The sequence below is a fragment of the Sarcophilus harrisii genome, chromosome 5, assembly GCF_902635505.1.
Source record: "Sarcophilus harrisii chromosome 5, mSarHar1.11, whole genome shotgun sequence".
Lineage (NCBI taxonomy): Eukaryota > Metazoa > Chordata > Mammalia > Dasyuromorphia > Dasyuridae > Sarcophilus > Sarcophilus harrisii.
In genome coordinates this window covers 251,950,281-251,975,961 of record NC_045430.1, presented here as the reverse complement: position 1 = coordinate 251,975,961, position 25,681 = coordinate 251,950,281, and the positions used below count along the sequence as shown (strand labels likewise).

Here is a 25,681-nt window from a genome sequence, read left to right as displayed (position 1 = left end):
TGGCCAAATCACTTAACCCCAATTGCCTCAGCAAAAAAAAAAAAAAAAAAAAAAAAAAAGATGAAAAAGAAGATAGATCCAAAGTAACTTGCCAGTGGTCTGATAAGGAGGGAGATGAAGAGGTGGGATCTGATTTCAGGTCTGTTTCCACTCTCCCTGGTTTAACTGTTACCTAGAAGGAGATAACTCCTAAATCCCTGCTCAATGGCCACACACTCATTTTACTTGCCTGTTTTTTCTACTTGTCTGCAGGAATCTTTTGGTTGGGGGCAGGAATTGAACCCCCGAATATATTGGGGTACAGCACTGGTGTTGCCAGGTGTCTCAAAAGAATTTGTAGATGTAGACCATTTCTAAATCAAGAGGCAAAGATTTAATTATACTTTTGGCAGCAGGCTAAGTCCCAAAAAGGAGTTTAGTAGATTTAATTCTCTAGAGGAACTTGCCATTAACACTAGGGGAAAGAGGGGGCAAATTCCTGATTAGCCACTGTGATGCTTAGTAAGTAGGCTAGTTCCCCAAAAGGAGGGAGGGATTAAACGGGATGTAGGCAAGTTCTTTTATAGGAGAAAAATAACTAGGGGTTTGGCATAATAACTTGGCCTTCTGATTGGATACAGTAACTAGGATCATGATAAATTTGTTAATACAAGGAATTCAATAAGGCCACTTAAATTCACCAAAAACTTCCTTCTGTCAATTGCCTCTCTATAACCACCGAGCTACCTTATTCACCCCATTTCTAGCAGGGTTCCACTAGCTTTGAAAAGTCAACAAGGCCTGTTCTGTGATCTGTTGGTCACTTCCCATACATCCTCCAGGTAGCTTGTTTGTAGGCGGTTGTTTGCTTGTTGTCATTCTCATTACACTGCGAGCCCCTTTGGGATCCAGATGTGAGCCTGACCTCCTGCATTTAGCACAGGGTCTGGTCCAGATAACTGTCACCCGACTGGTAGCTGTAAGCTCCAGTTCACCTGTATGTTCACGTAAGCGTTTGCACATCAACCATTGTATTGAAATGTCACGGTGGTGACTGATTTTACATTTCTTTATTTTCCAGTCCCTGCCATATAATAAGTCTTATTAAATGCTTGTTGATTAACGGACCCTAAAGGAACCAATAGAGTTTATTGATAACTTTTGTTGTTAAATCGTTTCAGTTGTTTCTGACTCTCCATGATCCCATTTGGGGTTTTCTTGGGAGAGACACTGGAGTGGTTGGCCATTTTCTTCTCCAGCTCATTTTATAGATGAGGAAACTGAGGCAGACAGGGTGAGGTGACTTGCTTAGGGTTACACTGCTAGTGAGTGTCTGAGGCCGGATTTGAATTCAGGAGCACGAATCTTCCTGCTTCCCAGTACAGTGCTCTGCCTACTATTGATTTATTGATTTATCAAATGCAATTTTCTTTGGGTAATATGTTTTCTGGGTTGAAATATGCTACATAGATTTAGAGGAAGAAAGTTCCTTAGGAGTCACCCAGTCTAAACTCATTTTGCAGATGAAGATAGATCCAGGAGCAGCTAGGTGGTGTAGTGGATAGAGCACTGGCCTCAGGAGGACCTGAGTTCAAATGTGACTTTTGAAGTCACATTTGACTTCAAATCAAGCTGCCCGCAGCATAAGGTGTATGCCGAGTCATCCTTGGATGTTTGATCACTTAAAAATTGTGCGCTCTTCCATAAGAAGTGATGAGAGGCTGATTTCAGAAAAGCTTGGAAGAATTACATGAACCGATGCTGAGTGAAATGAGGAGATCCTAGAACATTGTACATGGCAACAACAAGATTATGGGATGATCAGCTCTGATGGGCTTGGCTTTTCTCCACAGTGAGATGATTCAAAGCAGATTTAATAGACTCTCAATCCAGAAGATTAAGGAGACTGAATGTGGATCAAAGAATAGTCTTTTCACCTTTTTGTTGTTGTTTGTTTGCTTGCTTTTTTTTCCCCCTTTCTCATGTTTTCCCCCCTTTTGATCTGATTGTGTGTGTGTAGCATCATGAATATGGAAATATATTTAGAAGAATTGCACCTGTTTAACCTTGCTTGCTGTCCTGGGGAGCAGGGAGGGAGGAGGAAAGGGAGAAAAATTTGGAAGACAAGATTTTGTGAAGTGAATGTTGAAAACTATTTTTGTATGTGTATTTCGAAAAATAAAATATTTTAAAAAATAAAAGTCATATTGTCATGTACTTGCTTTATATAAAAGCTTGTAACTTTTCATTCTTTTCTTTAGAGGGGAAAGGAGCTATGTGCCTTATCTCTTTAAATGGATTGTATAGTCCTGAGAGGTTTAAAATATATATCTTCTCTTTCTTTTATATGCAACTTAGAGTCCTGGACACCCTAAGTCACATGACCATGGTTGAACCCTGTCTCAAACACTAGCTGTGGGATCATAGGCAGTTCACTGGACCTTTCTCACAATCAGCTATAAAATGAGAGTAATAACAGCAGCATCTTCTTCACAGGGTGGTAATGAGGGTCATGAGATCATATGTGAAGGAAGCACTTTGTGAATGTAATCTCTAATTACTCTCCCTCCCATGACTGCTGTATTGGGATATTCAGGAATACTAACTTGTCTCTTCATTGTGCCGTGTCATCCCTAGGGACTGACTGCCCCTCATTTGGTACTTGTAGGAGTCTGATTTGGGTGCACGAAAAGGACTGGACTCCCTGCTGGTCCTTCTGTCTGCAGGGTATGTCCCTTGGACAGATGAGTTCTCTTAGAGTTTTGGCCTGTGGGGGTTTAAAGGTGCATGCAGGGATTCTTCTGGCCATTGACACTGACTGCTAGCATGAAAGAACTAGAACTTGGAGTTTTAAAAGATAATGGGAATCCATCTGGGGTTAATTGCGGAAACACGAAACTTCAATTGTGTGTGTGCCTGATATAATAGTAGATATTCAGAAAATACTCGTTGAATGATAAGGAGGCCACAGTTGATGGCAGAAAGAGATGAAGGGCAAGCTTTTTTTATTGGCTAAAATATCATGAATTGTGGTGGATTTAAAAGTTTGATTTAATGCCTTTTATGTACCAGTCTTTCCCAAATCTATTCCTCTCTCCTTCTTCCCCCAGTCTAAGAAACATAAGCAAAACAAGTACACAGAATGACCTCATCAGATAGTAGATGAGGCTTTAAAACTTATCGTGTACCAGCTTTAATTTAGCAAGCATAGGGAACTACATTTTCTGAATCAAAATTAATCTTTGCAAATTCATTCAAATTCTGTTGTCTTTATTATTGTTTCTATTTCCATTATTGTATTCATTGTTTATGGTTGATAGTGTAAAAATGGCAAGAATATCACCTTTCCCCCTTGCTAGAAAAGTTTAAGGATTTTGGATTTAGGAGGAGGGAAGGAAAAATACTTGAGTTAGAGTAGGATTGGGGAAGCAGGACTCCTCGCCACACTGAGTTCTGTGAGTGCGACCGGTGATGTCTCCTACCAGTGAAGCCCTGAACCTTTATGGCATTTTTTGGTCTGAGGTTTCAGATTGCATCAGGCAGTGAAGACTGGCTCAGGGTCCCGCCTGGCTCAGGTCTCCATGGCTCCGATCTCAGCATCCCTGTGCTCTTAGTGAGTCACTCTCCCCTCAGTGACTTGGTTGTACCATGACAGCCCCGCTTGTGTGTTTCCTGAAAATAATCCTCGAGTGAAACTTTTAAAGCAGAAGTTGACAGCCTGTGAATACAAATTCCCATTGAGAAATCAGCAGAAAGAGCAGATGCCCAATCATGAGACAGCAACAAAAGTCAGATTTCTGGCAGATCAGGTGAGAGCTTTCAATGACTTGCCCTTTTTTTCTTGTGAGTCTTAGGGATTTTTATTTATTTTGCAGTTAGAATGAGGCAAGGACAACAAAGGCCTTTTGGGGAAGATGTGCAGAGTCTAAAGCCAAAACTCTTAAGAAACATCATTTAACCTTAAGTCTAGGGCTGTTTGTTTGTTTATTTTTTCAATTTAAGTCTACTGATCTTGAAAGTGGGAAATGAGAACACAAACTTCATGCTTTGATTTTTTTCCCCTGTCCTGTATTAGTCTGTCTATGCATCTGTTACCTCATCTTGCTGCACAAACATTTGGTTTGTGGTCTGTGCACTATATACAATAAAAGTTGAGATACAACATGGCCCATTGGGTCAGTCTCAGAGTTAGGAAGCCCACTTCTGACATGTTCTGTGTGACTCTGGGAGAGTCCCTTCATCTTTCAGTGCCCTAAGTCACGAGCATTATTGATCTGAATTGGTGGAGAGTGTTCCTCACACAAAGAAAATCTAAAGTCTAGAGAGAAAAAAATAGTGACATAGGCCTTGTACACAGGAGGTGTAAATATAATGCCAAGTAGCTTTGAAATTGTAGAATCTTAAAAGTGGAAGAAACCTGAATCTTTTACATTAATACAAATACTTCTGTCCCCACAATTTTTGACTTACCCAACAATTTCTTGAAAGAGGGAGAAGGGAAAGAAAGTATATTTAGTAAGGCTCTGTGCTCAGTGCTTACAGATATTATCTCATCTGATTGTTTGATAGGAGTTTATTATTATTTTAGGCAGCCTTTTTTTTCTTTGCATGGTTCTAATAATTCTTCCTTATATTGATTCAAAGTCTGCTGCCCTATAACTTTCACCCGTTCGTCCTGGATAGGGAATAGCTGCTCAGAATGAAAAGGGCCACACAGCTTTCCATTATGTAATGAAAGTGCCATTCCATCAGAAAGCATTCATTAAGCACCTGCTGTGTGCCAGGCACTGTGCTAAATGCTAGACATACGGAAGGCGGTGGAGAATAGTCCCTGCCTGCAAGGAGCTTACAATCTAAAGATCAAGTGTACTAGACTAGGGATATATTCTGTGATTGATATGCATAAAATGGAGGAATGGCCAAGCATTGATTGAGTGCCTGCTCTGCCCTGCTTAGGTGACTAGGGCTGTATGTATATACATGAAGGCCAGTGCCTCAAGAGGCTTCGAGCCTAGGGGGGAGTGGCAGCGGGGACAGGGAAGTTGGTCTGGGAGTCCCTGGGTGGGGGGCTGTACAGCAGCTGGGTCACATTCTGTGAGGAAGGTCCCGGTTGAATGGTTGACAGAATGTGAAGCCTGTGGGCTGGATGAGTTTTGACTCCTTTGCCCTCCTGCCAGGACACTGCCCTCAGCCGGAGCAGCTTTTACAAATAGAAAGCCCCTTCTCTACGTATGGGATGCACGCCCTCCCACCCCCCAATACCCCCTTGTCCCAGGCTCAGGCACCAGTGAGTTTGTCCTTGGAGCCCTTTCTGGTTTCCCTCGGTCCCATTCTTGTTTTTGTACCAATGACTGCAAGCTCCTCACAGACATTATTAGTCATCTGTATGCCTGTAGTGCCTGACATGGGGAGCCACAGGAGAGCCATCTAATGCACATTGACCAAACTGAACTGAAAAGATGATCGGGCCTGAATTCGTGGGTATCCTTCACATGATAGAAGGTGGTCGTCATGTTCCTCTTCAGAGGGGTCGGGACAGAGAACGAGGCCTGGGATCGAGAAGAACCTCAAACCCTGGCTGGGTGAGCTGGGCCAGGCCGCTTAATCTGTTTGTAAAATAGAATATCCTGGGAGGAGGGATCGCTGGGTGCCTAGTACAGTGCTTGGCACATAGTCCGCCTTTAGCAATGGCTTGTTGATGGATGGAGGGTCTCCTCAGGTCTCTTGTTGTCACCTTCAGTCTGGTTCACATTCTTCCCTCTCAGACTCCTGCCTTCGCTCTCACCACCCAGCATGGAGTGGGCAGCGTGCGTTGGCGTCTCAGCTTTTGGGTCTGGACACAGTATTCCTCTCCATGCCTTTTTTTTTTTTTTTTTTTTTTTTAAGCAGCCGAATTTTCCTCTTGCTGTCTGAGTTTATTTTCACTGAAAATCCACATTCCCACCCCCCCATAATTGTTACTCCCATCAAGCAAGGTATGTCTCGTCTTGTAACTTGTAAAATTGACTTTTAAAACACTTAAACAAAGGCCTTTTTGTTTGTCCCCATTAAATTTCACCTTGTTGGTCCCTGTTCTGTCCCTAGTGTCCCAGACAAGATGATTCAGATCTTGTTTCTATCACATATCCTGTTAATCATCCTTCCCCGCTTCACGTCCACTTGACAGACCAAACTTTATGGACCCATGTTTATATGGAGGGCACAAGGCTAGGTGCTATTGGAGGTACACAATCCTTGCCCAAAGGAACAGCTTTGAGGAGCAGTGACACAGCTCCCATGAGGATGGCCAAGTGCTTTTAGACATCACCTCCCTGGGTTCTCACAAGAATTCAGGACATGAGCCCTGCTGTTAGTGCCGTCTCCCTCATTAGATGCACAAGGGAGGTTCAGGGCCTTAGCGATGTTCCACAGACAAGCCCTAATTCAAATAGCAATGCAGGGTGGCAATAGAAAAAGTCCTCTGGGAAATTTATGGGAGAGAAATCTCTTCAGCCTGGGGAGGATCAGGGAAGGCTTCCTGGGTGAGGCAGCAGTTAAGCTAGGCGTTAGAATGGGGTTAATAAGCAGAAGCCATTTCAGGCCCAGGGAAAGGTGGAAGGGCTGTGAATAGCAAGATGGACTAGATGGGTAGAGTATGGGAAAGAGGGAGGTACAGAGGTAGGTCGGCTCTGGACTCTGGGGGGCCCTGAATGTCATGACGTAGTTTGTTTGGAGGGCAGTAGAGAACTACTGAAGGTTCTAATTGGGGCTCTATGTTGTACTGGGATGGAGGTCAGTCAGTCTACAAGCATTGACCCTGGGCCAGGTGCAAGGATGCAAAGTGAACAAGGCCTCTGCCCTCAAGGAGCTCACAGTCTAATGGGAGAGAAAACACACAGAGCTAGGGGCTTTGGAGATATATACAGACTAAATCAAAGATATTCTTAAGAGAGTATGGAGGGAAGGGGAAGGGAGACTGAGAAAGGCTTCCTATACAAGGTTACCTTTGAAGGAGGCTGGGAAATCTTGTAGTTTGGAGATAAAGAGGGAGAACATTTCAAGAATGTTGGGCAGTGGGCAGTCGCTAAAAAGCGATGGACTTAGTAAATATTCTGTGAGGAGCCCCAGGGGGCAAGTGTCACTGGAAGGCAAAGCATACTGAGGGAACACAGGAAGGGCCCAAGTTAGGATGGTCTCTAAAGGGCAGGAAGAAAGAAGGAAGGACTTCATAGAGGAGGGTGTGCTTTAGGAAAATCATTGGCACATCTGGGGGCAGAGGAGACTAGGGTGGGGAGAGACTCTGGGTGGGGAGAGTCAGGAGCAGGTAGTCCAGGCCCTGGGCATCTATGTGAGGGCAGAGAAAGGGCCCCATACCTGAGAAGGAGAGATCAGTTAGGAGCCGTTATTTAGAGACTGGTGACGCTTGGGACGCAGAGAAGGGGACAGAGGCACAAGATCCGCTGGGTTATAATTGAAAGGAATTGACGTCTGATTTGATCTTATTAGCAGAAGGAAAAAGGTGCAGTCAAAGAGAACTTCAAAGTTTCAAACACGGTGACTAGGAGACCTTTAACAGAAAAGAAACATCAGGAGAGAAGCAAGTTTGGGCAGGAAAGATGAGGAGTTAAGTGTTAGAAATGTTAGAGTGGGAGCTTGTGAGTTCTTCCAGCAGAAAGTTCTGTCAGGTGGTTAGAAATGCAAGTCTGGGACTTGGTAGACGAGATGGGATGGGGGAGAGATTCTGGGAATCAAGAAAGTGAGTTTCAGTGTGAAATAGAAGCCAGGGACAGATCCTTGGGAATTGCCTAGATGCAGAAAGCCAGAAGAGTAAGAGATAGCCCAGCAAAGGAGGTAAAGGAGTGATTAGAGGTAGAACCAGTAATTGGTAGAGATATAGAAACCGCACCTTGCACCTTCTGGAATGGGGATGAAGAGAGGTGCAAGGGCAAGAAAAAGAACTGAGCAGTGTATTGAAAAGGGAGATTGAGGGTTTGTGGAAAGTTTGGAATAGTCTCTGTGGGAAGTGGAGTGAGAAGTCAGGAGATGGACGGGGGACCATGGAGCCTCAGCAAGGTCCCACTGGGTTTAAGAACATAGATCTGCCCCAGGATTGACACCGGGGTTTTCCAGGGATCTCAGTGTTACTCTGTCAGTCAGGAGTCACAGGAAAGGGCTTGAAAGGTGGAGTCCAATAAAGGCTGTGACCAGCCTGGGAGACTGTCCAGGCAGGGATGGCAAAATCTGATCCAGGAGCAGAGTCCTTGAAGTAGCTGGCCATGTTTCCAGGCTTGGTAGGGAAGCAATGAAGGCAGAAGAGGATTAATTTACTGGGAGGAAAAAGATCTGGAATTATGGTAAGAATTAAAAATTAGTGGAGGGGTACAAAGATGAACTTGAAATGCATTCTCCAAGATGATAACTGGGAGAGAGAATCATATCATTGAGAATTGGAAGAGAACTTTTCGTTTTACTGAGGCTCGGAGTTGACCATCTTCCCGAGGTCACAGGGATAGCAAAGGAGCAGAGACAGGAGGCAGGCTATATGTACTAACCCTGGACAGCTCATTTTGGCTTCAGGATAATATCTGGAAAATAAGGGGTTGAACTGAATTGTGGCTAAGGACCCCAAGGGCTCTGCATGATCCTGTAACAACCATTTCTAAAGTCTTTTCTAGATACAAAATGCATTGCACCTCTGGCTTTTTAAGATTCTTCAAACATTACAGGATTTGTGAACTACCACTTTGAAAGTTTGATTTCCTTAGTTGAAAATCACTTTGAATTATTTTTTTTCCAAAGCAGACTGTAGGATCTCATGATGTAAAGAATAAGGGAAACCACTTTTAACTTTCTTTTATGGTATAAGCTTGGTCACCAGCTTCAAGTGCAGGTATAGCCCCCAATCCCAGGCTACTTTGAAAAGTCCTGTTGAGCAGTGTCAAATTCTGCAAAAACCGTTTCAGGGCAGGGCAGCAGGAGCTTGTGATGTTGGGAGAACTTCATTTAGTCAGGCTGTCTCCTCAGGTCCATTCCCAGATAAAGGAACTGGGGATCATTTGAAAAGTGCTAATAACACATCACTGTCTGACTCCTCTCTTCCTCTCATCTGCAGTCACCACCGACTATTTTATGTTTCAAATCAATAAAAAAATCCATAAATTGTCATCTAGGGAAACGAGATCCTTTCAAGTATTGGAAGCAAGTCCAGTTTTTGTGAGTAGTGTAGATCCTGGATATTTTTGGTGTCAAAAAGTACACTTTTATTATTTATATTCTCTTTCCCTTCCTTCTTCTCTTTCCTTTCCTCCTCCCTCTTTCCCCCCCTTCCCTCTTTCTCCCTTTCTTTCTCTCTGACTCTGTCTCTCTTCCTCTCCCCTACATTGCTTCCTTTCTGTCTCTATGTCTTCCTACATCTCTTTGCCCCATCTTCTTTTTCCCCTTTAGTCTTTGCTCCATCTATCCCATGTTTTCTTTCTTTTCTCCCCTCTTCTCTTACCCTCTTTATATATATATATATATATATATATATATATATATATATATATATATACACATACATATATATATATATATGTAATATCCATATAAAATGTGTGTTTATGTATACATATATGAGTCAGGTGTTTATATTATTTTTATAATCTATTATGTGTATTAGGGAGGTATAAACCACCACAGCAGCTGGTGTGCATATAGGGGTGTATATGTATATACGTATAAGCCACCAGGAGAATCCATCATTAGGTCACTATGGGGGCACAAAGCACTATCGCACATGATCAGTTGAAACGTTCTTGTTGCTGCCCCTTGTGTGAGCACTTATTTTCCCCTCAGAAGTTGGACTGTTGTTGGAATGTGTTGGGAGCCCGCCATTCAAGCACTCTCAGACTAATCCACTGTGGCCTTTCTTCCCTGTGCTACTCACAGGCTTTTATCCATAATGAACATTGTCATTTGGGGAATATTTGCTTTCCCATTCTTTAACAGTATTTGTGAATGTTGAGCACTGGTGCTTTCTGCCTTGATCCTTCCAAGCTCGGCCCTCAAATTTAGCCCGGTTAAACAAATATATCTTTTGTTCAAAAAATGAAATTCCATCGCCTCCCTCTAACAGATTGTTATACACATTCACTAAAATACATTAGACGGCTTGGATCTCTTTGTTGGCCAACAGTTTGTCTCATTTGAAAGGCTGAGAAGTAAAAGTGAACTTTCAGAAAAAGACTAAAACCTTATCATTTTCCACCTGCTTTTCATACACTTAGCATAAATGGATGGGAATAGGGCATAGGGGTGAAAGTGAGCAGGTAACATACAGGATAATCGGTTTCCTCTTCTGGAGAAAGGAAAAAGGGGAGAAATAGGGTCTCATTGTTTCCCCTCATGGCTCATGGTTGATCAGAAAGTCAAGTTTGTTCAGTCATTGAAAAGATCTTGAGTCATGATTAGAGCTTTAAACATTGCCACATATGTGCTCTGTTCAGGAAGGTAGGGCCACCCTGCTGGTTCCTGGGACTTCTCCAGTTACTCCGTGGTGACTTTTATAGCATCTTCTCCTATGAACTTCTACACATTTAAAGGCTTCAGTTTCCTGGGTAATTTGTTCTAGGTCAAGTCCAAAGTCACCACAGCATGCTGGAATTTTGGAAAAAGCTGCCTAGGATTCTCCAATTCCCTTTCCAATATTCTACCTCTGCCATGTTTCTGTAGGTGGAGCCTAAATTATGCTACATGTACATACATGGTTTATTTACATATATGTATTTTTATACATATGTATTCAAAAATGAAAAGTTAAATTAGTTACTTAAACCTTTCTTAGGATATATGTCAATATAGATAGATCATAATCTTTCTCCTTTCCATATAAAAGACATTTTCACATTTAGACCTTAACTTTTAAGCTAAAGTGAAGTCATTCTATTAGATTTTAATTTATTTCTATATATTGCAATTAAGATGATAATGAAACCCCTTACATTAGTGAACCTGGTGCTTGAGTTAGTTACAAACTCCATTTTGGCCATCATAATGTTACCATACGGCCCATATAATTACACATATTATTTGATAGTGTTTCATTAATTAATTAATTAATTAAAAAAAATTTTGGAGTGTTGACCATCAAATAAGTAAATTTATTAAGTATTCTGGGGATTTTTTTTTGTTTTGATTTTTGCTTTACATAAGGTTTATCTTTCTTTAACTTATTCAAAACAAGTAAATGTATCCCATCCATTGACACTCCCTCTGCTATTATTGTGGATCCATCATCATCTTACAATGGTTTTTCATCATAAATGATGGATTTCATGAAATCCTTTTTTTCCAGAATTGTTTTATGATATAGTGACTAAAAATGAACATAAGCCATTAGAATGTTGAACTTTTAAAATAAGATTAATAATCATCAGAATCAGCGTGGCATGATATCATTAAGATTTGGGAAGAAGAGTCATGAAGAACTGGGCTTAGATTCCATCCCTGACCAATTCTGGCTCTGTGATCATGGGTGAGTGAATTAACTAATCAGTTCTCCAAGGCTTTGCTCTAAGATTGTAAGTTGCAAAGCAAATATAGGTCTTTATGAGTAGAGGGAATTCCTCATCCTACAGAAATGAAATCATAGTTCTGATAAAAATAAAACAAAACTTAAAACAACCCAAATTAGCCAGCGAATTAAGCTGAGTATACTTGGAAGATAGTGTTTTCATATTTTTATTGACCTGATCACTCTGATTATACCCAAATCACTTTGGCTCTCACTGATTGGCTAATAATAAGTTCTACCCAAGCCTCATTGTTTGGGTTTTGATCACTAGAGTTAGGGTAAATAACAATTCTTTCTGTTCTGGCCAGAAACCCTGACTGTCTTTCTCTGTTTGATTTTTATTTATTTTGATTAGCCAAACTAGATCATTTTTGCCTCATTTCTTACCTAGCTTTAAATCACCAAATGGGTACTACCTCGGACAAACTGAGACCTGGGAAAGATCTTCGTTTAGAAAGGCCAAAGTCTCCCACTTTATCTGGGATCATCTCCAGCTGTCCTGACTTATCTTGCCACTGGACTCAGATCATTCTGGAGGAGAAAGTGAGGCTGTTGACTTTGCACAGGCCTGACACTTAAATCCAATTTATTTGCAAGTCATCACTCTCCTGATGTCATTGGGTCTCTTTGAGAACAAACAATACACCTGAAAACACTGAGGCTGAGAGAAATTAAAGGACTCACCCATGGTCATACACCTCATTATCTTTCCACCTCACAGCAAGCTCCATCAGAATATGCCAGCAGAGTCCTGTGGCCACTGCCAAAAAACTAATACAACCTTAAAACTGAACAGAGCCACTTGAATATGAACTGAATCTTATCTGAGACACTTTTCAGGAAACTATGAAAAAGCTCTCCTATTTATATTAAAAAATTCACAGCAGAAATGATTACATTTTTGTAGCAGACTGTGAAAGTATGATAGATAAGATGTTAGTGGAAATTATGACTAGAAACATATTAAGTTATGTACTTTTAAAATGTTCCACCTTAGGATAAAGGGGCCAAGGGACTTTTAAATTTTAGAACAGTTGTGAAAATCAGCTGGTAAAATGAATAAAGCAGATTTGATCTTCTCTTGGTCCTGGACTCTCCTTTCCTGCCAAAGGTTGTATGAAAAAGGGATTCTGCCTAGGTTCTGCCTAGCTAATTGGGATCAATGAATGGAAGTTACAAGGAAGTAGATTTTGATCCAGTACAAGAAGTGATCCTCTTCTGGATCATTGCCTTGCCATGGTGGAGGAACTTGCATAGTTCAGTGGAACAGTAAGCTATTCCATGTAGCATTACTCAAGATAGACAGGCCATAGTAGAGAATTCAGATAAAGGGTCTGGAGAAAGGAATGATAGAAGTCAATGAAAGATGAGCCCCTGTGGCTGGAACATGCTATTGGGGAAGAGCAGAGAAAAACAAGTAACCCCAGAAAAAGGCAGTGACCGGGCCAAAAACTGAAAGGACCCTTAGCTGTGAATGTGTCTGTCTGGTTCTGTACAGATCAATATTGCATAGGAAGCTGGAGTGTGAGCTCTGTGGACCAAGATAAGCTGGATATGGTCAAATGAGATGGAAAGATTAGACATCAACATCTTGGATAAACTTAAATCAGGAAGCTTAAATGGATGACAATTGGTAAGTTTAGTTTATATGGTAATTACATATACTACTGTGGGCAAGAATCCCTTAGAAGAAATAGAGTAGCCCTCATAGATAATACAGGGATTAAAAAAAGCACTAAAAATGACAATGGTATCTGTTTGAGTTCAAATCAAACAATTCACCATCACAGTAGTACAAGTCTGTGCTCTAACCACTAATGTCCAAGACTCCAGAGTTGATCATACCTACAACACCTTTCAGAAATGGGATAAAAAAGATTTCCCTTCATATTAGAGGGTTGGAATGCTAAAGATAATTGGAATAACAGACAAGTTTGGCCTTGGAGTGCAAAATGAACACAGAGACTAATAGAATTTTGTCAAGGTAATTCACTGGTTACGACAAACACCTTTTTCAACAACCCAAACGCAGGGGACTCTATACTTGGACATTATCAAATCGAAATCAGATTACTCACTTTGTGAGCAAAGACAGAGAAGCTCCATACAGTCACATAAGACAAGACCTAGAGCTGATTATGGTTCAGATCATGAGCTTCTTATTACAAAATTTAGATTTAAATGGAAAAAGACCTAAATAACATCCCTTATGAATATGAAGTGGAAGTGATGACTAAATTTAAGAGATTAGGTCTGAGAGGTAGAGTGCCTGAAGAACTATGGAGAAAGTTTCACCATATTGTACAGGTGGCATCAATAAAAAACAAAACAAAACAAAACAGAAAAAGAAGAGAAAGAAACCAGCTATCTGATGAGGCTTTGCAAATAGCTGAGGAAAGAAGGGAAGAAAAAGTAGAAAGGAAAAATGTGTCCAACTGAATGCAGAATTTCAGAGAATAGTAAGGAGAGAGAAGAAGCAATGCAAAGAAATAGAAGGAAATAATAGAATGAGAAAAATAAGAGCTCTCTTAAAGAAAATTAGTGCTGGGACAACTGGATGGTGCAGTGGATAGAGCACCAGTCCTGAAGTCAGGAGGATCTGAGTTCAAATGTAATCTCAGGCACTTAACACTTCCTAGCTGTGTGACCTGGGCAAGTCACTTAACCCCAATTGCCTCAACAAAAAAGAAAAAGGAAAAAAAAGGAAAAAGGAAATTAGAACTATCAGGGGAATGTTTCATGCTAAAAATGGGCATGATAAAAGACAAAAATGGTAAGGACTTAACAGAAATAGAAGACATCAAAAAGTAGTAAGAAAATGCAGAGCTATACAACAGAGATCTTAATATCTACCCAAACCATGATGATACGGTTACTGATCTAGAACCAGATATCCTGGAGAATGTAACACTTCATTCATTCATAGTGTTACACTCTAATTTGGAAAACTAAACAGTATCCATTCAATTAGAAAACATTAGTTTAAATCCCAATCCTAAAGAAGGGCAATGTCAAGGAAAATTCATTACCAAACCATTGCATTCATATGCTTAAGATTCTGCAAGTTAGCCTTTGACAATATGTGAACTGAGAAGCACTGGAAGGGCAGGCTGGTTTTCAAAAAGGACAGGAATTAGAGACCAAATTGCCAACATCCAGTGAATTACGGAGAAAGCAAAGGAGTTCTAGGAAAAATATCTACCTCTGCTTTATTGACTATACTAAACCTTTATATGGATCGCAGCAAAATAGGCAAGTATTCAAAGAGATAAAAGTGTCAAATGTGGGTCAAGAAGCGATAATTAAAACCAAACATGGAACAAGTGATTGATTGTACAACAAGGCTATATATTTCACCTTATTTATTTAACTTATATTCAGAGTACATCATGTGAAATGCCAGGCTGGACAAATCTAAGGCCAAAATTTGGGTTACAGGAGACGTAGCAACAATCTAAGATATGCACTCTGTTGGAAAGGGAACAAGAATTAAGCCTCTTGTTGAATGTGAAAGAAGAGAGTGGAAAACCAGATTCGAAGCTTAACATTAAAGAAACTAATAATTTTTTTTAAAACAACTACAACAAACCGGTTCCTTCACTTCCTGGCAGATATAGGGGGAAGAAATGGAAGCATGGTAAGATTTTATATTCTTGGACTTAAAGATGACATAAATGGTATTTGCATCTATGAAATTAAAAGACACTCTTTGGAAGGAAAGGTAAGGAAAATTTGGACTACAAAGCAGAGATATCACCTTGCCAACAGAGGTCCATATAGTTAAAGGTATGGTTTGATTACTATTAGTAATAATGTATGGCTATGAGAATTGAATTATAAAGACAGCTGAGTGCTGTGAAAATTTCTAATTATGGTGCTGGAGATTTTTAAGAGTCCTTTAAACATCAAGGATAAATCTGTCAATATTTAAAAAATTAATTCGGCCTGTTCATTGGGAGGACAAATACTGAATCTGAAGCTTAATGGGATCCATTAGAAAAGATCCTATTGTTGGGAAAGATGAAAAGCAAAAGGAGAAGGGGTAGCAGAGGATGAGAAAGATAGATGGTGCCATGGAAACAGCAGATGTGAGCTTGGACAGGAGGTTAGAAAGGCCGGGGACGCTATGGTACACAAAGAAATGAAGAGTCAGACAGGAGTGAATGACAACAAAAGAAAGAACTGTCCCACAATTAGGAATGTACAGGATTGGAATGGGCTGCTCCATGAGATAAGCTGGCCGGCCAGCTACCTCTTCCAGAGAGGATGTCTGCATGGGATGGAGCTGGGGGGGCCAGAAGGCACACAGGCTTCCAGATAAAGAACCTGTAACTAGCCAGTCCCAGAGTCAGGACTAGAACCCCAGTTAACTTGCTTCCAGATTCCTACTCTTTAGGTTCCCCTTTTCTTCCTTCTTATTATTGCCCATCACTGCCCACACACTCCTTTCTTAGAAGAAGAGGCAGTCTGATCTGATTCCCCCAATTGCCTTAGGGGGAAAAAACCTTTTCTACTTGTGATCCACTTGAGAAATTTTTATATGACCCCAGGTATAGATATATAAAATAGGTATTCAGCTCAAACCTTTATTGATAATAAGTCATAATTTAAAAATCCCCATATTCAATTGGGGGATCTCATATGAACTTGTGAACCACAGTTTAGGAAGCTGATTCTTAGAGCACCTGGTTCTTTAGAGCACTTTCTTGTTTTACAGATATGGAAAACTTGTCCAAGGTCTCCTCGCTATCAACTGGAAGAGCCAGCATTTGAACTTGGGTCCTGTGACTCTGATTTCACCACCTTTTCCCATTGTACCACTAGTCATCCACCATAATAAATGAGCTGTTATTAGCTTTATCATTCATTTACTCATTAATCATATTTTTTAGTGAAGTACCTTCACTAAGGAATTCTGCTCCAGAGAGAAGGCTTGAACCTCCATTAAATCTGTGGCAGAAGAAAAGAAAGGAATAATAGCTATTTTTTATGCAAGGGGTGCATGGAATGCAAAGTGAACATTAATTGTAAAGTAGCTTTCTGTAGTTCTAACAGTTTGTTTATTAGCAATCTTTAACTTCCCTTTTCGACTCTAAAATCCTAGGGTAAAAAACCCTGTCATGATGGGCTGTCCCTTTAAAAGAATATTTTTTTCCTAAAAAAGGAACAAAATATCTGTAGATACGTACGTACCTTCTCTCCTTCCCACATCCTGTCTCTAAGAATTCTAAATATATTTAATCTCCCTTCCTGCCCTCCCTTTCTGAGCTAGGGCTGGCTATGGTCCATTATGAAGTCAACTCTGTGCTTTCATGGGCCGTGGTTACCTTCCTTCATTCACCCAACAAGGTACTGCTCATAGGTTCTCAGCTCCGGGTTAAGCTACACGGCGCTGAGCAGATTCAGTATATTTTAACAGAGTGAAATTTGGGGAATAACATGATTATTAGGTGTTTCTGATTCCTTTAATTTATGGTTTGTAATCACACTTTCCATAGATAAAATTTCTATTTATTGTGTACCTTCTGACCCCTTATGATACTTTAAAAAAAAAGCAATTAGTATAATCTCACAGGTTGCACTACCATTGAAATGCTCTAGTCAGAAGTGTCACCCTGAATGAAAATGTGATATAAACAGCACCAAATATTTGGCATTGCTTTATCAAATCACAGATTCTCAAATGAGAATCTCTGCTCATTTTTTTAATCCCTTGCATAGTCAGTGATATCAACTAATAACATTGCAAAATAAATAGTATGCTTTGGAATTATATTAAAGAGCATATATTGTAGATCACAGTTGGTTCCTAGCTGTATCACTCAATCATGATCTTGATATTGCTCTGTCTAAGCAATATATATATATATATATATACATATATATAAATGAAGTGAGAGGCAATGTGGCATAGTAGATAGAGAACCTTATATGTAAGACAAAATCCTCCTTTATTTGTGTCCTACTAAAGCTGAGTTTGAAAGGAAGAAGAAACAAATGGGAACCAGAATTATGTGTTTACTATATATTAATCTATCGAAACTATCTCCAACAAACATTTATTAAAATCCTGTTATGATCAAGGCCTGATATTTGAAACTGTGGCCACAAAAAGAAAAAACAAAACAGGCTCTGCCCTCTAACATATAGATAAATAAAAATAAGGTAGTTTGAGGAGGGCCAGAGAACATAATTGGGGGAATCTAGAAGGCTTCACAGAAGTAGGTCCGAGCTGAGCTTGTCCTCCTGGCCAAAGTGAAGGCTTGTGCAGATGTATGGCAGATGAGGGGAAAATTATTGGCGCTATTTACCTGGACTTCAGGGTTCTAGGGCAGCTGTGATCGTACCAGGATCTCTATCATTTTCTCACAACATTAGGCAAGGCCCTTTCTTCTTTCCTGTGAGTTTTCTCAGAGAGATCACCAGATGGTCCCCAAACCTAACCAGCCCATTTCTTTGATGTTGCTTAACCAAGTGTATAAAAAGTTCCATGCACATGAAGCTGGTGTCTCTCCTACTTAGCGGATTTCTGAAGACCACACAAGTCATCTCATCCTTCACCATAGTCTTTCCTGATGACCAGAGGCAATTCTATGTGGAGATGAGAATTACACATCCTTGTTATATTAGGGCAAAGTAAATTTACTTTTGTTAACTGCCAAATAATTTATGAAAATCTCAATACAATCCAACATTGAATCTGAGGTAGGAGAACTGCCTCCAGCAGAAATGATGTGAAATGAACTCAGAAAAGTTGGTTGTAACCCAATTATTGAGGGCCAGACTTGGAGGAGTCTGAATTTTATCCTAAATACAACATAGAGCCACTTTGAATTTTTGCACAGAATGTTGAAATGATATTCTGTGCTTTGGGAAAGTCATTCTGAAAACTATGTCAAGGAAGTATTAGTGAGGAGAAGGACTGGAGTCTGGGAGGCTTTCTAAAACAGGTCAGTGAAAAGGTAATGGGGGTTTGACCTACAATGGTGCCTTTGTGAGTGGAGGGGAGATAGATGTGGGAGGTCTTTTGGAGATAAAAATTGACAGCTGACATTGGATACATGGGTTGAATGAGAGTGGAAAGTGGGGAAATGCTATTGTTCTCAGCAAATGGAGATTTTTGGGGGAGGAGAAGGGTGGAGGTAAGGGGAAGATGATAAATCCTGTCTCGGACATAATGAATTTGAGATGCCAATGGAATAGGATCAACACAACCAGTAGAATATTGATACTAACAAGAGGGGCTTTTTAAAAGGAGATGTTCTGGGTCACTAGAAGAATTTCTCAATATCCTGAAGGCCACAAGCCTGCTTTCCTCCTTCCCTCCCTCCTCTTGTTTAATTATGGGCCCAATTCATACATTTAAAGTTTTTCTCCAGGTTTATTTATACTGACGGATAAGCTCTACAACTTGTCTGACCAACTGCACGTCATACCCTCAACAATAAGCATTCTTTACCCACTTGATTTTTCCTGTGCAGTTGATTAGGCCAAGTTCTTGTGAACAGTTATGAATCTTGTCTAGGATGCTCTGCAGTGTTCTGGGTCATAAAAACAAAGAAATGAGTCAATGAAAGCAGCTCCTCTGGAAGGTCATGGTTTCTGTGTAAATGTAGCACTTCGGACGGGGGCAGAAGAATCATCATTTGGTCCTTTCCACGCTCAATTCAAGGGTCACCTCCTTCAAGAGGGAGGCCTTCATCATTTCTTCAGTTATTAACGCTTTTCTTAGCTCATAAAATCACTTTGTTTTTATTTGATATATATTTATTTGGTAGATAGTTTGTATTTATTTGTCAATACATTGTATTTTCTCTCCCCTCCCCAATAATGTAAGATACTTTATGGAGGGGACTATATTTTTGTTTTTGTATCCTTACTGGCACTTAATAAATGCTTGATAATTTATTGATAGGATACAGCATCATTTATGACTCCGAACCTCTGAGGCAAAATTAAATCTATCTGAGCCCTTTTTTCATTTGGAGTGGATATTCTGATTCAAGATTTGGAAGCTGTATGAGGAGGCTTAGGGCTTTAAGATTCCTATCTCCAGTTATAGCTAGAGTATGGAAACAACTCATTTTAATTCTGAAGTGGCTCCTGTGATCTTAGCTTATTGATCAGTTTGGTTCAGCTACAATTCAAACTTGTTTCCTAAGGAAGAAGGCAAATAGGAATTTTAGTTTGCTTTCTTTCCCCCTGGGGCAACTGGGGTTAAGTGACTTGCCCAGGGTCACACAGCCAGGAAGTGTTAAGTGTCTGAGGTCAAATTTGAACTCAGGTCCTCCTGACTTCAGGGCTGGTGCTCTATCCACTGCAACATCTAGCTGCTCCAGGATGCTTAAATTCTTTGCAGGTAAAAGTGTATAGGAGGGAATAGGAAAGAGAAGAACAAAAAAATGAATTCTATTTAATTTGTTTATTTCTTCTCTTATTTTCAGAATCAGAGAGACCAAGTAAACATTATTATTAGGTTCCTATTGTGTACCAGGCACTGTGCTAAGTGATAGGGATAAAGAGGCTTATTTTTAAAGCATTTACAGTCAGGAAGGGAAGAAAATGAACTTTTTGGAGCTCAAGAATTTATATGATTTTCTTTCTCAGCATCGTAGATCAACCTGAAGAATATTTCTTTTCCAAGTCAATAAGGTGCCATTGGGAAAATAAGCCCTTTGTCGCACTGAGCTATGGTGATGTTTAACTTTTAGGAAATAAATTTAGAAAAATCAAATTTCCACACAGTATTTAATTGAACCCAGTAGGGGCAAAGACCATTATTAATCAAAGAAATGACTATATGTGTGTCAGGGGAGATCGAGAGAGAAGTCTTGATGCGGGACCGGGGTCATGTGGCACTTGTCACAGATTGTCAGGGCGGCCCAGGCGCTCAGAGCGCGTTTGTTCGGCCGTGTGACCCTGGGCAAGTCCCTTACTCCCGTGCGCCTCTTCTGTAACGGGATGGAGGAGGGAAGGTAAACCAAGGCCTCCGCCCAGAGAACCCCGCTGGGAGCCTGACCAGGAGAATGGGATTGAAATACCGACCACAGAGTCCTTACTGACTGGGATGGTGAGGAATAGAGTAAGGCTTGTTTATCGGTGGGGAGGGCGATTATAAGTAACCAGACCAGGCACGCCTTCGCCAGGTAACAAACTGTAGTGGCTGCATGGTGAGGATGGCACAGTCCTCGGCATGGGGCTTGTTGCTTCATGGCAGCGATCACCATCAGCCACAAACTGATTAACTGGCAAACAGTTATCAGATAATGATAAACCCTTATCTAAGCCCCTTCATGGGCCGAGGACTGTGTGTTACATGTGTGGCAAGTGAGACGTTAAATTTCAAGGAAGAACAATTCACGATTCCTCAAGTTCCAGAGAACTTGATAGAATCTGAGCCATCTTGCCACTGACTTCAAAGAGAAAAACCAGGTTAAGTAACAGTCTGTGGCCCCCGCCCAAAGTGGGGCATCTGGAGGCCGAGTTTTATGGTCGGCATAAAGTTTCCCCCAAGCCGTGGCCTTTTTGATCCACATTTGTCCCGCTCCCCAAGAAGAGTCGCTGAGCCAATGACAAGCTATCCTTGACATGCCGAATTTGATTACTGTCTTCGGCTTCCAAACATCCCATCTGAAGTGATCTATAACAGAGGAGACTGACGGTCTGTCAGCCCCGCAAAGTGACATGCTTTGTAGGGAGGGAGGCAGACTGCTTTGGTGTCAGCCCGAGAGGATTACAGCCAAGATCACCAGTCTCGATGGCACTAACCCAATTTGAAAAGCTGTAGACAAATCTGAATTTATGCTTTATCATCAGGCTGCCAGATGGGTTCAGGCAACTATATGTAAAAATTCATGGTCTGTTACTCAGTAATTGATGTTTGGAAGGAAGCTATCATATGGAGTTTGACTGTGTTTTGTTCCCAATGTCAGGAGAGTGTCTTTAGTTTGTATAAGATTTTGTATTGTCATGTCTAGCTACTGTGACTTTGATGGCTATGCAACAATGGGCAGCCAATTACTTGGAGAAGAACGGAAGAAGAATATGAAGTTGTTATTTTTGTTTCACATGTTACTGAAAATCATCATTATGTATACAAATATGTAATGAGAGACAGGTGATTATAGGCTCCATTTTGTGTACTCACAGCCCTACAGATAATAATAAAAATCAGTATTTTATCATTTTACTCAATTTCTTGATGGGACATCCTCTCTGTAGAATGATATAAAAATCCTGTATAAAAATGATAATAGAGTCTATTATATGTTCCCTTGAGGATCACCCCTAGCTAAGTTAGCTTTAGAAATCATTTCATTCCCAAGAAGCAAAAGGTACTCCTCATTAACTACCACAGAAAGAAAAAATTCAGTTCTGTTTGGCAAACATTTATTACTGTGTTAGATTGGACAATTAAGCAAAGATTGCCTTCAGAAAATTGTACAGCTCCTTTAATAACCCCAAACTCCCCTCCTCCAGAAGCAAATTCTCCCCTTTTATTATTTAAAAAAACGTTATTGATATGTTTTTTTATGGCATCTATATTTCACAAAACATCCTTCCTTCATTGAAAGCCATCTCTCATAACAAAGAATAAAAAAGAGGATTCCCCAAATAAAAGGACAGAAATAATAAAACAATAAAGAACACTAAAATAAGCAATAAAATGATAAACAGCAAAAGAAATGGGTTACTCAGAATTAACCGACATAAAGAAAAAGTCTGCTGTTCTATATAGTATTCTACACTCACAGATACCCCATGCTATCCCACTTTTACAAAGAAACAGGAAAGGACTCGAATCTGCTGTTCTATATAGTATTCTACACTCACAAATATCCCACTCTATCCCACTTTTACAAAGAAATAGGAAAGGAGGATGTGGAAGGCCCATTTTTTGTCTAATGGAAGAAGTAAAGTCTCTGAACAATTAAAGTATTCTATAGAGGACAGTGGAGAGGTAAATTATTAAAGCTTTAATACCTAACATATGAACTTTAGAGATGAACTAGAATAAAAGATGGACTCAGCGGGGTATATAAATGATAAAGAAAAGATGCTAATCTTAGGGTCAGAGCTAGGTAACAGGATGATTGCTGGGGCCTCTCCTGCCTTCTTGAGATTCCAGGAGAATTGGGGAAAGCTTTCTCAGCACATTTCTGGTAGTGAACCCCCAGGAAGGAAATGAACAAGAGTTGCCCAGGGTGCAAGGGCAAGGATGAGCTCTGATCTGAAGAAGGGTGGGAACTTCCGCCCAAGTGAGGTCCCTGATCTATTTGAATAGTTGAAAATTGTTGTGACTAAGTACTGGGGGCACAGTCTCCCCTGAGACAGTAAGAATTTGATAAAGATTATACATGTGCATTCATGCTAATCTTATTTCCATATTAATCATGAAACACAGACCAAAAAAATTCCCACAAAAATAAAGTGAGAAATAGTATGCTTCACTCAGCATTCAATCTTCATCTGTTCTTTTTCTGGAGGTGGAAAGCCCACGACTCCCTTGGCATTGTCTAGGATCATCATATTGATGAGAGTAGCTAAGTCATTTATCACAGTTGATCATCCTGCAGTACTGCAGTTACTTGTGTACAATGTTCTTCTGGTTCTGTTGTCTTCACTTTGCATCAGTTCATGTAAATCTTTGGAAGTTTTTCTTAAATCATCTTGCTTTGTCATTTCTATTTGTACAATAGAATTCTATTTTAATTATATCCTACAACTTGTTCAGCTATTCCCCAATCGATGGGCATCCCCCACTTCCCATTCTTTGCCACCACAAAAACCTGTTATATTTTTGTACAAATAGGTTTTCCCCCTTTGCCTTCTTTGAGATATTATTGAGTCAAAAGGTATGCACACTTTTATTGCCCTTTGCACATAGTTCCAAATTGCTTTCCAGAATGATTAGATCTGTGTATAGCTCCATTCATAAATCTACACCTAATTTAAGCACTGGTCTGTGGGTGTGGAGCTTGGGGCGGGGGGAGGGGGGGAGTGCAGGTAGTCCTTGCCCTTAATCTGCATAGGATTGGAGGAACTGGGCTGGCACATTGACATGGTATGACATAGACTGACTCCATGCTCTTAGCCATCAGTCCCATTCTCTTCTCTCCTTCACTGCAGAAAGGTTTTAAAGGAAATATCTGTCGGAGACCTGAAGCCAAATGAAACAGTTCAGGCAAACTTGGAAGCACAGCTCCTCTCTAAACTTGACCACCCAGCCATCGTCAAGTTTTATGCCAGCTTCGTGGAGCAAGATAACTTCTGCATCATCACCGAGTATTGTGAGGTAAGGCTCCGAGCTAATTCTGCGGTCTGATGGGGGCATTGCTTCTCTGTTGGAAACTCGGTAGAATCATCCTGCTAGAGACAGTCTCAAACAAAACCATCTTGAAAACCTGGACAACAAACTTAGGTGGATTTGAACACCTGAGGTCCTTGTTCTGCAACTAAGAGTAGTCAACTCTAGGAAGTTAACAAGTTCCAAAGGAGGGTTCTGCTCTTCATCTAAAACTGTCTACTACTTTGAGAGAATCATTGCAGCTGAATGTTAAGAGACTGCCTTAGGAATGCTTTTTTTTTTTTTTTAAATAGCCTTTTATTTACAGGATATATGCATGGGTAACTTTACAGCATTAACAGTTGCCAAACCTTTTGTTCCAATTTTTTACCTCTTACCCCCCCACCCCCTCCCCCAGATGACAGGATGACCAGTAGATGTTAAATACATTAAAATACAAATTAGATACACAATAAGTATACATGACCAAAACGTTATTTTGCTGTACAAAAAGAATCAGACTCTGAAATATTGTACAATTAGCTTGTGAAGGAAATCAAAAATGCAGGTGTGCATAAATATAGGGATTGGGAATTCAATGTAATGGTTTTTAGTCATCTCCCAGAGTTCTTTTTCTGGGCATAGCTAGTTCAGTTCATTACTGCTCCATTAGAAATGATTTGGTTGATCTCGTTGCTGAGGATGGCCTGATCCATCAGAACTGGTCATCATATAGTATTGTTGTTGAAGTATATAATGATCTCCTGGTCCTGCTCATTTCACTCAGCATCAGTTCATGTAAGTCTCTCCAGGCCTTTCTGAAATCATCCTGTTGGTCATTTCTTACAGAACAGTAATAAGGAATGCTTTTTTTTTAAAATCCAAATAATTTCCAGAGTTATTTCATGGGAATTTGAATTTTGTGATATGGGATAATGAGTAGACAGAACTTGTGACACTTGCTTCTCCCATAGAGAGATCCAAGAATAACTATGGGATCAAGATGCTTTCTGGGTTCCCAGCTGTTCAGCCTAATTATTTAGGTGCATCTAATGATATTTACTTTTTCCCTAGCCAGTCAGAGGACTCAAGTGGTTCAAATTGTAGCTTAGTAGCTTAGTAGGATTTGCAATAAAACATCCTCCTAACTCCCCCTTAACCTTAGGGAAACTCTCACATATTTATACACACACACACACACACACATATATATATATATAATAAGTATATAGGTTACCAGTGGGGAAAATGAGCTTTCATAGGGATCATGCATGTGTGGAGACCCAACTGACATTTCTGATTAAGCAGAGCGCTTAATGTTTTCCAGTGATTCCTAAGGCTTCTCTCCTTGGGTTGAGGCATCTCAAATGTAGTGTCCTTTTGGGCTCACCGAGTATGGTATCGCTGCTGTTCATGTTGCTGTGCTGCTTCATCAGGCCTGCTTCTTGCTAGCCAGGGTCTTTTCTGAGCATTTCTCTATCTTCCAGGCTCATCTCTTTGGGGCCAGCCGAGCCATCTCAGCTTCAGTTAGCTGGGGTATTATGGCTAAAACCTCTCCTTGATAAAGTCAGGTCAGCAAGCTCCTTGGTCCTACCATCACACTCAGCTGACAAAAAGTAGATAGAGTAACCTCAGGGAAAGATTAGATATTTTCTTCTCTAATTCTATAAAAGCTCAAAACCTTCCATTAAAGATAGCTATTTAACTTAGCTCTAGATGTTCTTTTATATTCCCAGTATTGCCTATGGCTTGGTTGCAAAGGATGCAAGCTGAGAGTTTTCCATCCATTTATCTTAAATTCCTATCTTTATTATGCATATCTTATCAGTTTGATGCAAAATATAGCTTTTGTACTATATTTTTGCCCAGAAAAAACCTTTAATTTT

At 40.3% G+C, this 25,681-nt stretch overlaps 1 protein-coding gene across 1 annotated transcript in view; it reads left to right on the top strand.

Annotated features, from left to right (window-relative positions):
• NEK11 (NIMA related kinase 11) overlaps positions 1–25,681 on the top strand; it is a 244,214-nt gene that overhangs the window by 29,233 nt on the left and 189,300 nt on the right. The window contains 1 exon segment of the mRNA XM_031940247.1: positions 23,639–23,804. Coding sequence (XP_031796107.1) covers positions 23,639–23,804 — 166 coding nt within the window.